We start from the raw sequence: 16070 nt of genomic DNA on the forward strand, positions 1-16070 counted from the left end.
TTTCAGCTCATACAAGGAGAAGACTGATCAGAGATGCAGCCAAGAGGCCCATGATCACTCTGGATGAACTGCAGAGATCTACAGCTGAGGTGGGAGACTCTGTCCATAGGACAACAATCAGTCGTATACTGCACAAATCTGGCCTTTATGGAAGAGTGGCAAGAAGAAAGCCATTTCTTAAAGATATCCATAAAAAGTGTCGTTTAAAGTTTGCCACAAGCCACCTGGGAGACACACCAAACATGTGGAAGAAGGTGCTCTGGTCAGATGAAACCAAAATCAAACTTTTTGGCAACAATGCAAAACGTTATGTTTGGCGTAAAAGCAACACAGCTCATCACCCTGAACACACCATCCCCACTGTCAAACATGGTGGTGGCAGCATCATGGTTTGGGCCTGCTTTTCTTCAGCAGGGACAGGAAGATGGTTAAAATTGATGGGAAGATGGATGGAGCCAAATACAGGACCATTCTGGAAGAAAACCTGATGGAGTCTGCAAAAGACCTGAGACTGGGACGGAGATTTGTCTTCCAACAAGACAATGATCCAAAACATAAAGCAAAATCTACAATGGAATGGTTCACAAATAAACATATCCAGGTGTTAGAATGGCCAAGTCAAAGTCCAGACCTGAATCCAATCGAGAATCTGTGGAAAGAACTGAAAACTGCTGTTCACAAATGCTCTCCATCCAACCTCACTGAGCTCGAGCTGTTTTGCAAGGAGGAATGGGCAAATATTTCAGTCTCTCGATGTGCAATACTGATAGAGACATACCCCAAGCGACTTACAGCTGTAATCGCAGCAAAAGGTGGCGCTACAAAGTATTAACTTAAGGGGGCTGAATAATTTTGCACGCCCAATTTTTCAGTTTTTTATTTGTTAAAAAAGTTTAAAATATCCAATAAATTTCGTTCCACTTCATGATTGTGTCCCACTTGTTGTTGATTCTTCACAAAAAATTACAGTTTCATATCTTTATGTTTGAAGCCTGAAATGTGGCAAAAGGTCGCAAAGTTCAAGGGGGCCGAATACTTTCGCAAGGCACTGTATATACAAACTCAAATGCACACAAACCACAAACTCAAATGCACACTGCAACACATATACACATGCACATATATGCACACACACTCATACACACCTACATGTATACACACATATACACACAGTTCTTTGTTGCTCTGTATAGTCGTAACACACACTCCTCAACATTCACTAACACACACACACACACACACACACACACACACACACACACTTGCATGGATATATATATATATATATATATATATATATATATATATATATATATATATATATATATATTTTGTACCCTTTATTTGTAATAAATTATTATTATTGTTACTGAGCTTAAGGTTAGGAAAAGCTTGCATGTGTGTGTGTGTGTGTGTGTGTGTGTTGACCCTCACACCATACTTATCTCTCTGCAGGTCAAGGCGCTCTGCCGTACTTCTTCGGGAATGTGTGTGATGTGGTTGTGAGCCCCCTGCTGGCCAGCTGCTATAACTACAGCCAGCTGAGTGAGAAGAGCCTGGTGACGCTGGGAATGTCACCAAGTCAGATCCCCACGGCTGAGACGCTCATCCTGCTCACACTGCAGTACCTTGCACGCCTCGGTAACACACACACACACACACACACACACACACACACACACACACACACACACACACACTCATACATAACTGTTTTTAAAAAATAGATGTTTATTAAACATGTATGGAAGGAGTCTCCAGTGTGTATGTTATCATGTGTAATATGTTTTCATGTGTGAAATCCGGGTGGATTTACCTGCTTTGATTGTGCAGGTTCCGAGCAGATCCCCATGCGTGAGGAGTTCGAGCAGATTGTTCTGAAAGCGGCGGTGTGCGGCGCCGCCATCCCACCCATCACGCCCGGGCAGCTGCCGTGGCTGGCACGAGTCGAGGCGAGCGTGTCGGGTGGAAGTGTTCAGGTTCTGCTTGCTCAGAGCTCCCTGGGTGAGGGCATTGCCGAGACGCTGCGTTCGCTCAGCGAGAACACACACCTGCAGCAGCATCAAACCCCACGGCTTCCCAACTACATTCTGATCATCCACCCGTCTGCCTCCGCTGGAGCCTCTGAGTTCTGCGTCATCGTGCTCGGTAAGCAGGAGAACACTCTGTATTGCCATTATACACTTGTCTGTATAAGTCTCATGCTTGTGTATGTGTGTGTGTGTGTGTGTGTGTGTGTGTGTGTGTGTGTGTTTCAGGTAAATATCAGTCTAGGGCGCTGGCTGAGGGAATGCTCACCACCAGCGAGTTTTTAAAGGAGATCAGCTACGAGCTCATCAGTGGCAAAGTTTCCAGCCTGGCTTCACACTTCAACAACACGTCACTAGGTCAGTCTATGTTTCCTCCTGAGGGGGAAATTAGAAGCTTATAAGAGCAAAACTTACATCAGAGATCTGAACTGAACACATAAGGAGAGAACGTTCCAGAAAATCTTACCTTAGATAAATGACCTGAGATACACTACAAGGTGGTATTGAAAGGTATTCGAGACTCTGTTTACAAAAAAGTACTTTTTTTATCTACATTTCCACACTATCACCTTCAAAATAGTCCCCTTGCACAGCAACACAGTGCCCTCAGCATTCTTCTGGAATGTGTGGTATACTACAAGGAAGATCTTTATCTGAATCTTCATCTTCAGGAAGAGAGTCCACAGGAGCCAAATCTGGAGAGTAGGGTTGGTGCTCCAATGATTATTATGCACAAGGTGCCGATCGGTTTCAACATTTTCAGGGATTGAGCTCGGTGAAGGTCTTCCGGATCTCTCATCGTCTTCCAGTGTTGTTCTTCCGCAATTGATGCGCCTGCTGCTTGAAAAGCATCCAATGACTTGTGCAGCATCTCAACATGCATCACGTCAAATGGCTCTGTGGCAGATTTACCCAGTTTCACACAAAATTTCTTAGAACTTTGTTCTAACTTGCTGTCCGTGATTAAATCACAGATGTGGTAACCTGTGTGGTCAGGATAGCATTATTGGTCTGGAAACCTTTTGATACCACCTCGTATAGAGCCACCAGACTTTTCCAGCCATATGTGTTTCTTTCTCAAACTATTTTTGGAGACAATTGTCCCCTGCCACCCAAATGTGTAGGACGTCTTTGGATGTAGTAGCTTAAAATTTCCCATTCACTTGAACTGGAAGACCCAAACCTGTTCCAGCATGACAATGCCCTTGTGCACAAAGCCAACTACACGAAGATGCTTTCAATGGCTTGGAGTAGAAGATCTTGAGTGGTCTGCTATGAGCTCTGATTTCAAGAGATGAGATTTTACACACATAAAGTCAGCACTTTATCCATAAAATATAACATGTCGAGCAAATTGTTATATATTTTCAGAATGTACCATGCTAATGTACATTTGGCGGTTAAGTCGTAATGAGGAGTCTATGTGTGTAGGTGATAACCTGGAGAAGGAGTTGGTGCGCTATCAACGGAGGAGGAAGCAGCAAGCTGAGCTCAGCGACTCAGTTCACTCGCAGGAAGACACAAATATGAAAGTTGACACAAGGACAGGTTAATTTTATTTATTTTTACTTTATTTTTCTGAATATCTAGTTAGATGAACAAACAGAATGCTCTTGATTCTATGTGTTACATGCTAACGTACACTCACTGATCCTGGTGTGTTCTAGAGCCTCTGAGTGATGTGTTTCATATTTACCCCCCACAACTGACTGTGGCTCGGAGTCTTCTCTCGCTGGTGTGTGGCATCGCAGACTCAAACAGCCAGAACCTAGACCTTGGGCGATTCTGCAAGGTTGACTTCTTGGTGCTGGTGCCTCCATCTAACGTCCTGCTTCATCAGACGGCGAGACGTATCCGCCTGTCAGGTGAGGTTCGGATTTACAAATCAAGGGTACCATGGAGAACCTACTGAAGAGTGAGACACTGAATTAGAAAAGCTTCTCTAAAAAAACCTTCCCAAGAGAATACCAGAGAAATATTATGTAAGACTAACTATGTTAGGTAGAAATTTTACCTCATGTAATGTACCTAAAAATAATATATTGAAGAAATAGTTAAGATCCAAGACATATTACCTCATTTACAAAGAAATTCTACATGTAAAAACTTACCAAGAAGCATTACCTGAAAAAACATTCTGGATAAATATTTAAGAACTTACCAGGGAAAATAGTTAATTAGGAGGAAATAATACCTCAGACACCATTCTCAAACAATCTCAGAAATCTTATGAGAGATTCACCAGAGAACAGGCCACTGTTTTAAACAAATTTAATGAAGATTGTGAAACTTGCCAACATGAACATATGTATGTGCGTGTTGTCCAGGTGTGCTGGTTGATCTGGGAATGGAAGATGTCTCATCAGCCCAACAAAAGGCAGATAAGTATGTAGTACGTCTTGACAATGAGGTACACGTCAAAATGGAGGCGTTTATGAGGAAAGTGAAACAAAACCCGTACACACTCTTCGTCCTCATCCACGACAACTCGCACATCGACCTGACCAGGTATAACTGCTATTTATGTCGATATAAAATCATATTTTGTATATTTAGAACAGCTAGCATAGTGATGTGTATCTTTTCTTCCTCGTCCCAGCGCCATGTCTGGCTCCGTCTCTCACAGCGATCTGCAGGGATTAGCTGATCGTGTGGTGAACTCGCAGGAGGTTTTAGATGCTGAGAATCTGCTGCTTCTTCAGGTCACGTCCTTCCCTTACACACTGCAGTCATGTCATTCGCGCATCAGCATCCACAACGAAGTGCACTGGCCCAGCAACCAAGGCCCGGTAAGTAGCTTAGCCAAACCTCTATCACATTACTATACGAAGCTGATATTTTATATTCAAAGCTACTTTCTGTTTAGCAAAATAGCAAGAATAACATGGATTTACACTTTTGTATGGTGGCCAATTCATAGTTTCTCAATTCCAAAATGTTCCCTGCATTATCCCTGTAGAAACCTGCATCAGTGCCAGAGCTGCTATTATAAAAACCTAATTAATACCTTCTAACCAATCACAATCCATCTTTAGTTTTATATAAACTCTACTGAAAATGAAGTCTGGTGTGAGGTGTTTAAGTTGTGTGTATGTGTGTTTCTGTGTGTCAGCAGGGGGTGCTCTCACCGAAAGAAGTGGTGTATTTTGGGCTAAAGGAGTACCAGCGCTCGGTGCAGTGGGGTGTCTCAAGCCCCATCCTGCGCTGTGACGATGCATTCGAAAGGATGGTCAACGCTTTGCTCCAACGGTCAGAACTTGACATGACAACTTTTATATACTCTAAACTTATACACTATTGTGATAAAAGATATATGCTTTTGTTACATCAAGCTAGCATAAAATTATGCTGTACAGCCATACGAATAAATTATTTAAAAAAAATAATTTTTATAATTATTATTTAAACATCTTTCCTATTTTTCAGTCACCATCATCTGCACAGCATGGTGATCCGGAGCTACCTGCTGATCCAGCAGTACACCGAGGCAATGATGGCACTGACAGCGTGCCCGGCGCTGAGAGATCACGTCACGCCGCAGACACTGGCCATGGTGGAGGGTGTACTGAGCAGCACAGGACGTAGTGGCAAGGGGCACATGCTGCTGGTACGTGTGCCTTCCATGCAGCTTGCCCGACTTGCACGGGAGCGTCTGGAGGAGGCGCAGCACAAACTGGGGCTGGAGCGAGGTTTGCCGTGGTGCTGGGAGGCCCTACAAATGAGATCAGCCTCGCACCACACTTCTGCACCCAGCTTAGGGTATGTAACACATGATTTTAACTTCATCTTCTGTTATGTTTTGTTGTCTTGTCTTTACTCCTCTCTGACAAAAAGATCACACTGATTTGGACTTTCGATAAATAATGGAATAAAAATGTGTAGCTGTATAATATAATAAATATTTAATGCAGGCGTGGAGACAACGTGGATCTGAAGACTGGTTACCTTTGACCTATGAGGATCTGGAAGATTTACCCTGCATCGTCATTCTAACTGGGAAAGACCCATTGGGAGAAACATTCCCACGGTATACCCATAAACACATATATATACACACACACAAAGAGACAATCCTATGGCGCTGTGTAAGTTATATGTATATTGTGTATGTGTTCTCACAGGTCTCTAAAATACTGCGACCTGCGACTGATCGACTCCAGCTTTCTGACCCGCACAGCTCTAGAGCAGGAAGTAGGCTTGGCCTGCTCCTACATCACCCGAGGTATAATTCCAGACACCATGACAACGGTGGGCAAAGGGGTGGGACTGAAGGAAGAAGAGGAGGAAGAGCTAGAGAGAAGTGGTAGAGGAATAATGGAGTGCGATGAACTGCACCTAGAGCTGGACAGACCCCCGAGCAACAGCAGCGCTGCAACCCGAGCCTCCGGTCAGAATCCAAAACCCCTGAAAATCAACTTAATTTATCCTTCATTTTGATTATTCGCATAATAACACTAGCTAAAACGATCATGACAACTTGCAACAAATGTCTTTCTCCTTCTGTCCTTCAGGCTCCCTTGCAGAAAATGGCGTCAGTTCCTCTGTTGTTCCTGACTCCTCTCACAAAACCTGTTCTGTTTTCTCCTCCCACCCGGATCTGGCCACTTGCAGCTCTTCTCCTAATCATGTCAAGCAGGAATGTGACTCCCAGTGCCCTGGGTCTACTTCCTCATCCTTATCTTCTTCCTCTTCATCTTCTTCCTCATCCACCTCTCCCGGTTCCCATCGACCGAGCCAGTCCACTCAGACCTCCTCTGCAGGGGGAAAATTGGCACCCTGCATTTTCGCCCGCACAGTGGTTCTATCCCGTGCTGCATACCGGCTTCTCACCCCTGACTCAGTGGATCAGCCCAGCTCGGCTTGGGTCCTCCCTCACGCTGACGTCGAGTGGATCGGTGCACTCCGTCCACCTGTCCCACAGCAAAGCGATGCGGCCGAACAGTCAATCTATTACCGGCAGTGGACAAAAGCACGGCCACAACATGCTGATTACAGTGCTGCCGGTTCTGCCCACCCAAGGAGGCTCTTACTGAGCGGACCACCACAGGTAAGAATTCGCCCCTACAATCACACCTTGATTTATACAAGGATATATGACACTTGTTCTCCCAGTGGGAGTTCAGGGTATTGATTAGGCATCCGACAGTGGACAAGTTCATGGTGTTGTGATTTATTCTGTCTGTGTGTTGTAGGTGGGAAAAACAGGTGCCTATCTGCAGTTTTTGCGGATTTTGTTCCGGATGTTGATTCGTCTGTTGGAGGTGGACGTTTATGATGAGGAAGAGCTGGAGGAAGGTACACGACTGAGATCTGCTTCCATATAATTCTTTTCATTTTTATTGTCCCTGACTGTAATGTTTTTGTGTATTTCATCCTATATACAATGGGGTACTCAGGTTTACAATGAAGTGAGAACACCGGACATTATTCATTGTCACCTTGTTCTTCGCAGATGCCGTTTCTGAAGACTCCAATGCTCCCATGTGCAGCGGCCCAACCTGGCCTGACCTGGAAGAGATGCAAAATATGACCTTTGACCTTAATCCTTGCGACCCCAAGTTTAAGCAGTGCAGCGCTGTGTATTCAGGCAGGAATTCGCCCCATTTAAATGGTGTGTCTATAAAGCTAGAGTTTGCATTTGGAGCCCGACATTACTGCATCAATAGTCATGTGACCTACTAGTCTAGAAAACAATATATATTATGTGTATGTCTTGTGGTCATGTGTTCATTTGCTTGTGCGTGTTATGCAGGACTGAAACAAGAGGAGTATGATGAGAGTGGTGAGAGGAAGAGGAAGACTGTGTCTATCAGACTCAGCATGTTTGCAGCCCATAATGCATTTCACCACTGTGAGCAGTGCCATAATTACAGCGAGCCCGGACCTGCACGTCCGGTGAGTCTCTAACACACTTATGTACACCAGTCCGACATAACAATATGACATTATAACGGTGGTGAAGTAAATAACACTGATTATCTCTTCATCATGGCTCCTGTTAGTGGGTGGGATTTGAGCGAGTTTGACAATTGTGATGTCTAGACGACTGGGTTAGAGCGTCTCCAAAACTGCAGCTCTTGTGGGCTGTTTCTGGTCTGCAGTGGTCAAAATCTATCAAAAGTGCTCCAAAGAAGTAACAGTGGTGAACTGGCGACAGGGTCGTGGGCGGTCGAGGCTCGTTCATGCACGTGGGGAGCGAAGGCTGGTCCATGTGGACATGCAACAGACGAGCTTCTGTAGCTCAAACTACTGAAGAAGTTCATGCTGTTAATGATCGACGAGTCAGAAATGTTTTAGCAGGAATATGGGACCAACACAATATTAGGCTGGTGGTCATAATGTTATACTTGGTTGGTGTATAGTTATGTAACAAACTGTGTGTGTTGTGTCCACAGCTGTCCGACTGCACCTTTCATGCCTTCTCATTCTGCTCATCCATGCTCGGTGAGGAGGTCCAGCTCCACTTCATCATCCCAAAAAACAAAGAGCACCATTTTGTCTTCAGCCAGCAAGGACACCAGCTTGAGAGCATGAGACTTCCTCTCCTCTCTGACCAGGTGAGACTTTCTTTCCTCTTAGACCAGGTAAGACTTTCTCTCTCTCAGATCAGGTGACTTGTCATGCCAAGCTGCCACTTCTGGGCCCCTGAGCAAGGCCCTCCTCAGTTGTACGAATTAGATAATAAGATGAGATCTTTTTAAACCTCCATATAAAGGTCACATGACCTTCATTTTGGTCTTGACTCTTACTAGCACTTAGGTATCTTTAATGAATGCAGAAACACCTCAAGCTCTTCCTCAGGTGTGTTGCTGTTCAGAGCAAGTCACCTGGCTATGGTCATCTTTTAAATATGAAGCTTGTGATTATTGTTGATTTTATATTTTGTCTCCAATGTTTTTGTTGCTTTGGGTATTCAAAATGTTCACTACATCTGTCTCTCTTTCTTTCCTTCTCTTCTGTCCCAGGATGGTGTAAAGAGTACCATCTTCACCCCTACCACAGGCCGGCAGGATCTGGGACTGCTAAACCTCCACCATGCACTGGAAGGTGCTCCACACCTCCACATCCTTGTAGTAAAACAGCATGAAATGGCAGTGTACAGGAAGTTTTGGCCCAACCATGTCCTGCTGGTTCTTCCATCCATCTTCAACAACTCCGGAGTGGGTAAGGAATTAAAAGAAGGTCAAACCCTTTATTTAAAAAACTCTGGTGGTGGTGTAGTGATGACCTATACTGCCCCCTAGTGGATTCTTACTACATCAAGCACAGAAAATTTGTTTTAATAGATTATTTATTTTTTATATTTGAATATGAAATAAAAATCTCTGTGTGTGTGTGTGTGTGTGTGTGTGTGTGTGTGTGTGTGTGTGTGTGTGTGTGGGTATCAGGAGCGGCTCGCTTCATGATTAAAGAACTGTCATATCACAATCTGGAGCTGGAGAGGAACAGGCAGGAGGAGCACGGAGTTCAGAGGCAGGACATCTGGCCCTTCATCCTTATCATGGACGACTCTTGTGTGCTATGGAACACCCACATCCAGAACCGAGATGGGTGCGTTAAAGAGGGGATGGACAAAGGGGATGAAAAAATTTCCAGACATCTTTATTTATCTTGGTCACTCACATTGGATGGATGGATGGATGGATGGATGGATGGATGGATGGATGGATGGATGGATGGAAAGAAGGAGGTCAAGTTGAAGGAAATTAAGTTTGCAAACAAATTCTTTTCATTTGGAAGACAATGATGAAAGAATAAAGAAAGTGTGACGTATAAAGAAGAAATTTGTGTGAGTGGATGGACGAAAGGGATAGGTGAAGAGATGTAAGAAGGAATAGTCGAATAGATGGATGGAAAAGTTATTTTAGTGATCTGCATTATCCCATTGAAAAGATTAGAAGAGGCTGAGCTGAAAAAATCAGGAATATAGTGAAAATGCAGAATGAATGGGAAAAGGTGTAGGTGAAGAACTGAAAGAATGAACAAAGACATTGATGGATGGAGATGTTCCTTAAGTGAAGTGCAAATTAAATGAATGGATGGATAAAGTAATGGATGTACAAATGGATGGATGGAAGGAAGGAAGGCAAAGATGTTGATGAAAGAGTGTGTAAAGGATGAAGGAGAAAAGCGTGTTGGTGGTTGGAAAAAAAAACAGATTGGGACAAGATGAATAAAGAAAAAGTTGGATGGAGAAGCTGCTTCAGCTGTTGATGATCTTGGATGATGGATGGATGATCTTTGACTTTCTCTCGATCTCTGTAGCTCAGTGGAGGTGTGTAACGTATCTCTGAAGCGTGTGATGCTGCACATAGAGGCGACCCCATCTCTCGCTCAATATGCCATTTGTGGACTGAGGAACTGGAGCAGCAAAACCTCCATCTCGTCTCTCGGTGCCGCGTTCAGCCGCTGCCACCTTCACGACTTCATCCTGCTCAATGTGGACCTCACACAGAACGTCCAGTATGACCTAAACCGGTGAGAACACACACACACACACACACACACACACACACACACACACACACACACCTACACAGCCATGACAAACTGTACACTCAGCTCCACCACTAGAGAGTGCTGATGCACTGAATTAAAAATAGTGGTGACGCAGTAATGGCACTTACATAACAAAGTGTGTGTGTGTGTGTGTGTGTGTGTGTGTGTGTGTGTGTGTGTGTGTGTTTGTGTGTGTGTATGCAGCTATACATGTGAGGAGGTCGACTTTAACCTGAGGGTGAACAGCAGTGGACTCTTGCTGTGCCGCTTCAACCGATTCAGCATTATGAAGAAACACATCCCAACTGGAGGCAATCAACACACACTCATCAAACCCAAACTCACGGTGAGATGCACACACACACACACACGCACACACATGCACACAAACACACACACACACACACACACACACACACACACATATGCACACACACACATGCACACACACATGCACACACACACACACACAAGGAAAAACAAAGTAGTTTACAACCACCTTTTAAATGGATACAAGTTCTTACTGAACTTTTTTTTTAAACAATTAATAATAATAAAATTAAATAAAAATATATATTAATTTAACAATTCACAATTATATATTATTGCTTAGCCTCTGAATAATAGGCCTTTTTACAAAATTATCATGTTTCATAATAATTATTTCAAGATAAAAAATTAAACCTTCTTAATAATAACAAATGAATAATAATAATTAATTAATAATAGAATAAAAAACAAACAAACAAAAAAAAATATATATATATATATATATATATATATATATATATATATATATATATATATATATATATATATATATAATTTTGTATCTCACAATAATAACATTTTAACAAATACACCTAAAAAACACATCATGTAACAATATATAGTTTTGCACAAATGTATATAATTATTATTTTATTTTGTTAAATTAATTGATATTGATTTTTTACATTAGAAATTATGTTTTAAATTGATGAATCAATATTAAAGAATTACCTTATAGTAGAAAAGTTTTACTACAATTAGCATTATTGCAAAAGTATTTATATTATTAATATCAACTAATAAAACAGTATAAAACTGAATAAAATTGTAACGTTTTGGTTTATCAATCTCTTAACAATCGAACACACTAATCTTGACATCACCACATTAATACTAAATGTAGTTACAGTGTCGTTCTTAATGAAAACAGTATGGTGTCTAATTAAATGTTTGCATTCCTGACCACTGTGTCTACATAAAGGCTTATAATGGCTTTGTGCAAGCTAAATAAAACTTAACTGCTATAACAACCACAGAAACAGAAATTGTACTCCTACTGAGGTTAAAATTTGTTTAGTGGTTAATTTTAGTATACTTTCATTTAAACTAAGTTATTATAAGTATTTAATCAACATTTCTGAGGTAAATATTAAAGTTTATGATGTTTTTTGTATACTTTTCATTGTCAGTTTTCTTACATAAATAGTTAGTTTCAGTTATAAGCACAGGATCAGAAAATTAATGTTAACTGAGGTTGAAATTTGTTTAGTGGTCAATGTTAGGATGCAATTTCATTCATAATCAACATTTCTGAGGTAAATCTCAATATCATTGATGGCTTTTACTGTCACCATGTCTATATAAAATTCATTAATAGCTAAATATTATCCTAAAATGGCCACAAAGAAGTTGGCTTTATATTCTCTATTCATGACACATTGTGTCAGTGAACACCTCCAAATTATTTGAAATGATTTAGGATTTATTCAAAATCATAATTTTTAGTATTTTATAAACATTTCTGAGGTAAATGTTGAAGTTTTTGATGGTTTGGTAAAATCGTAACTTTCACTGTATCCATAAAAAAGGACATAATAGCTGTATGCTAGCTTGATAAACTGTTCGCATCAGTTATAACCACAAAAACAAAAAATATATGTTAGCTGAGGTTTAAATTTGTTTAGTGGTCTATGTTAGGTGCATTTACTGTACAATGCTATTCAAACAAGGTCTATTTTTAGTACTTTATCAACCTTTCTGAGGTACATTTGAAAGTTATTTATGATTTGATGAGTTTTTCTATCTGTCGCTGTGTCTGTGTATATAAAAAAACACCTCCACATGTATTTCAAGATGCTGCAAATTAAAACGGAAGTACGGTTAATGCTAGTAATCATATATGCGGTATATGTCTAATTAAAATTAAAGTTTTTTCTAAATAATTTCTTAACCAATAAACTGAATATACAAATTATTAGTTTGGGTTATTAGCTAGCATATGCTCTATGATAATTACTTAGCATCAAGGTTCTAAGCCAGAACTCGAACTACCGTACTTAGACAGCAAGTGTTTCAAATGTTTAACTTGCATATATATATATGTGTGTGTTTGTATTTGTGTGTGTGTAGGCAATGGAGTCTCCGTCCCCGGTGTCCAGCTCGCAGTTTGTGTGTGCACCGGACAGCGTGTGTCCGATGTTGGACGTTCCCGCTCAGCTCCTGCTCGAGAGGTTCCTGCAGCGCTGCAGCACACGCCTGTTCCCTCATGCGATACACAGTTACACACAACCTGTGCTGGCCATTGACACCTACCTCGACCTCGGGCCTCAGGTCTCACACACACACACACACACACACACACACACAAACACATGCTACATCTAACACGAAGTGAAGTAACAATGAAGTAACAGTATTGTAATTCGAACACAGTAGGTTAAATTTCTGTGTGTGTGTGTGTGTGTGTGTGTGTGTGTGTGTGTGTGTGTGTGTGTGTGTGTGTTAAAGCTGGCAGTGTGTTACATGAGCTCCAGGCCTCACTCGGTCAACCTGGACCACAGTGGTGTCGTGTTCAGCGGGCTTCTCCTCTACCTGTGCGACTCCTTCGTGGTTTCCGGATTCCTAAAGAAATTCCGCTTTCTGAAAGGTGAAGCTCCGCCTCTTTCCTTTTCCACATTGTTCTTTCCACGTTATATTCTGGATTGTGATTAGTTACAAGTATGTCGTGCATTATTGTTTCTATGGTAACGGCTGGTTCACTGGGAGCGTATTTCTACAAGTAAGTAGATGTTTATATTAGCTTTTCATAAAAAAGGAGTCTCCACTGTCAGAGGTGATGCTGTAAGTAAAATGTAAGTTTGTTACATCCCTTTCCACATGTAGTCTCCATTTCCTGTTATAATAAGCTCCACTCTTCTGGGAAGATGTGTCACTAGATTTTGTGGAGATTTGTGGAGACCTCAAGGGTGTTAGAAAAGTCAGGTACTGATATAGGTGAGAGGTGGTTAGGAGGACTGAGGTTTAGTCAGGGTTCACATTAAGTTATTTAATAGGTTTTTGATAGCAGGAGATCTTCTACAACTCATGGAAAGCAGATCTTCATAGAGCTGGCTTTGTGCACAGGGTTTGTATTGTCATGATGGAACAGATTTGGGTCTCCTAGTTCAAATGAAGACAAACTTTCTTGTCAGTTGTCCCAATGTAACCAATATGAACCACTTTGTGTGTGTGTGTGTGTGTGTGATGGCAGGTGCCACGCTGTGTGTGGTCTCTCAGGACCGCAGCTCCCTGCGTCAGACGATCGTGAGGTTGGAGTTGGAGGACGAGTGGCAGTTCAGGCTTCGGGACGAGTTCCAGACGGCCAACTGCAGTGAGGACCGGCCTCTTTACTTCCTCACGGGACGCCACATTTAAACCACTGGAGTCCAAATGTTTCCTCCTTTTAATGAAGCATTGTGAGGAACATATCGTGAGGAACCAGGCTTGCGAACTATAACGAGGATGGATGCAGATGATTTTTATCATTAACTGTGAAGAATGTTCTCGCCATGTACAGAAAGGACTCGCTCGAAAAGACGCCAGAGAACACGATTGTAGATTGGGCTCCAGTTTTGTGATCCTACCTACATGTCTCAGTTCTTACGTTCCTACATTCCTCATGGATGTAGGATTTATCTCAGGGTTTTTTGTCATGAGACAAAAATGGACTTTGTTAATACTGCTTTATCTCTCTTTCTTCAGTTTTGCGAACTTAAGAAGGACACTTATCTCCAAAGATCCAGGAGTTTGCCTACCAAAGAAAACAAAACAAAACGTGTAAGACATCCTAAACATGAACTTCTCCTCATAGCTGGATGCAAATCACCAATTCAACACTCACACATTTCAAATCATGAGCTACAGCCAGCTATGCTAATGAACTGCTAGTCTACTGCTAGTCTGTGCTCTAATCTTTCTCCACAGCGACCTTTTCAGGTGCGTTTTTTTTTTCTCTGGGGACAAGCATCGACAAACAATCCTTGAAAAAAAACTTTTTTTTATTGCTAAATGCCAAAAATGTTCTTTCCTGTGCCTTCAGTCAGCACCTGAAGACCCCTCCATTTACCCTGTCCATCAACCTTGCTAAGGAAAAGAAAACGCATAACAAGGTGTTTATGAAGAAGACTAGCGGACTAGCCAATCCTAAAGAGCGGATTAGACACGCAAGAAGAGACACGTAGGTTACATTGTTAGCTTTAGGTTTAGTTTTTTATTTCAGGATCGATCCGGTGTAAAGAAGTGAAGGTTGGGATAGGGCAAAATTGACAGAGGTGAACTAGCATCAAATTAAAGAAAATGTGGCGTAGCATTCGTGACTTTTATTTTGATGAGGTGTTTAAGCACGAGGGGGGATGGGTGTATTGGGAGTTGGCCATTTTGGATGTGGAGAAAAATGTTAAGATTTTATGGAATGCTGAGATTAATATATTAAATCTTTGTAGCTTTTTTTTGGTCAGTGGCGCATACCAGCGTCTTTTCTGCTCCAAGGTGCAAGGAACCTACCTAAGAACCTGCTCTCAAGCATTTTTTTTTTTATTTAAAAAGAAACGTGTCCCATTTTTGTGGGACTGATGCTATTTATTTATCCTCGGATCGGCGAAAAGGATGTGAAGTTGCACTATACACTTGGCCAAGTGCCAAATAGTCAATAATCTTTTTTTGTTCATAGCTAACTGGTTTGAACCGGTTTTTTGACTTGGAATGAAATGTATTAATGAAGACCCTTGTTGATTCCGATGAAGAAGGAGCGTCCGGAAGGATTTCCATCATGACCCCTGGAATGTGTTCAACGTGACGCGCACATGAGTTATGCAATTTGCTTCTCACAATCTTGTTAGTTTTTCCTCCTGAAATCTCCTGCGTGAACGTGAAGTCTGTTTGTGAATGTTGAATTACCTATGTGCTCTACCTCAGGATCTGCCCGTATGGTTGTGGGTTTGATAATGTGACTTATAGCAATGAAATGTTTGGGTTTTTGTTGTTGCTGGAATTTATGAATGTAATAATAAAGTGCTATTGATGAGATCCATCAGGTGATTGACTTGATTCTTCAATCTACTGTGAATGAACAATGACCAAATTTACACAAATTGGTCAGTGTGAATAGGATTGTGATTAGCTGGTCTGACCAGTGTGACGCCAGCAATTCCTTCTCTGCTAACCTGCTAAACACTATCAGAAGCACTGACCTACATTTACAACCTAAATCTAATATATTGTTCCATGAAATTG

The 16070-nt window shown here is 41.7% G+C and overlaps 1 protein-coding gene across 1 annotated transcript in view; it reads left to right on the forward strand.

The window, feature by feature from the left end:
• Positions 1-15863, forward strand: part of greb1l (GREB1 like retinoic acid receptor coactivator) — a 30803-nt gene extending 14940 nt beyond the window's left edge. The window contains 24 exon segments of the mRNA XM_046852575.1: positions 1456-1641; positions 1834-2148; positions 2259-2387; positions 3462-3578; positions 3698-3895; positions 4358-4538; positions 4630-4819; positions 5143-5279; positions 5457-5713; positions 5716-5789; positions 5942-6057; positions 6152-6417; positions 6542-7077; positions 7223-7325; positions 7483-7641; positions 7783-7925; positions 8426-8587; positions 8996-9194; positions 9419-9581; positions 10296-10508; positions 10734-10875; positions 12930-13130; positions 13308-13446; positions 14050-15863. Of these exon segments, the coding sequence (XP_046708531.1) occupies positions 1456-1641; positions 1834-2148; positions 2259-2387; positions 3462-3578; positions 3698-3895; positions 4358-4538; positions 4630-4819; positions 5143-5279; positions 5457-5713; positions 5716-5789; positions 5942-6057; positions 6152-6417; positions 6542-7077; positions 7223-7325; positions 7483-7641; positions 7783-7925; positions 8426-8587; positions 8996-9194; positions 9419-9581; positions 10296-10508; positions 10734-10875; positions 12930-13130; positions 13308-13446; positions 14050-14213 (4490 nt within the window). The 3' untranslated portion in view covers positions 14214-15863.
• Positions 15864-16070: the final 207 nt, after the last annotated feature.

The sequence above is a fragment of the Silurus meridionalis genome, chromosome 6 (genome assembly GCF_014805685.1).
Source record: "Silurus meridionalis isolate SWU-2019-XX chromosome 6, ASM1480568v1, whole genome shotgun sequence".
Taxonomy (NCBI): domain Eukaryota; kingdom Metazoa; phylum Chordata; class Actinopteri; order Siluriformes; family Siluridae; genus Silurus; species Silurus meridionalis.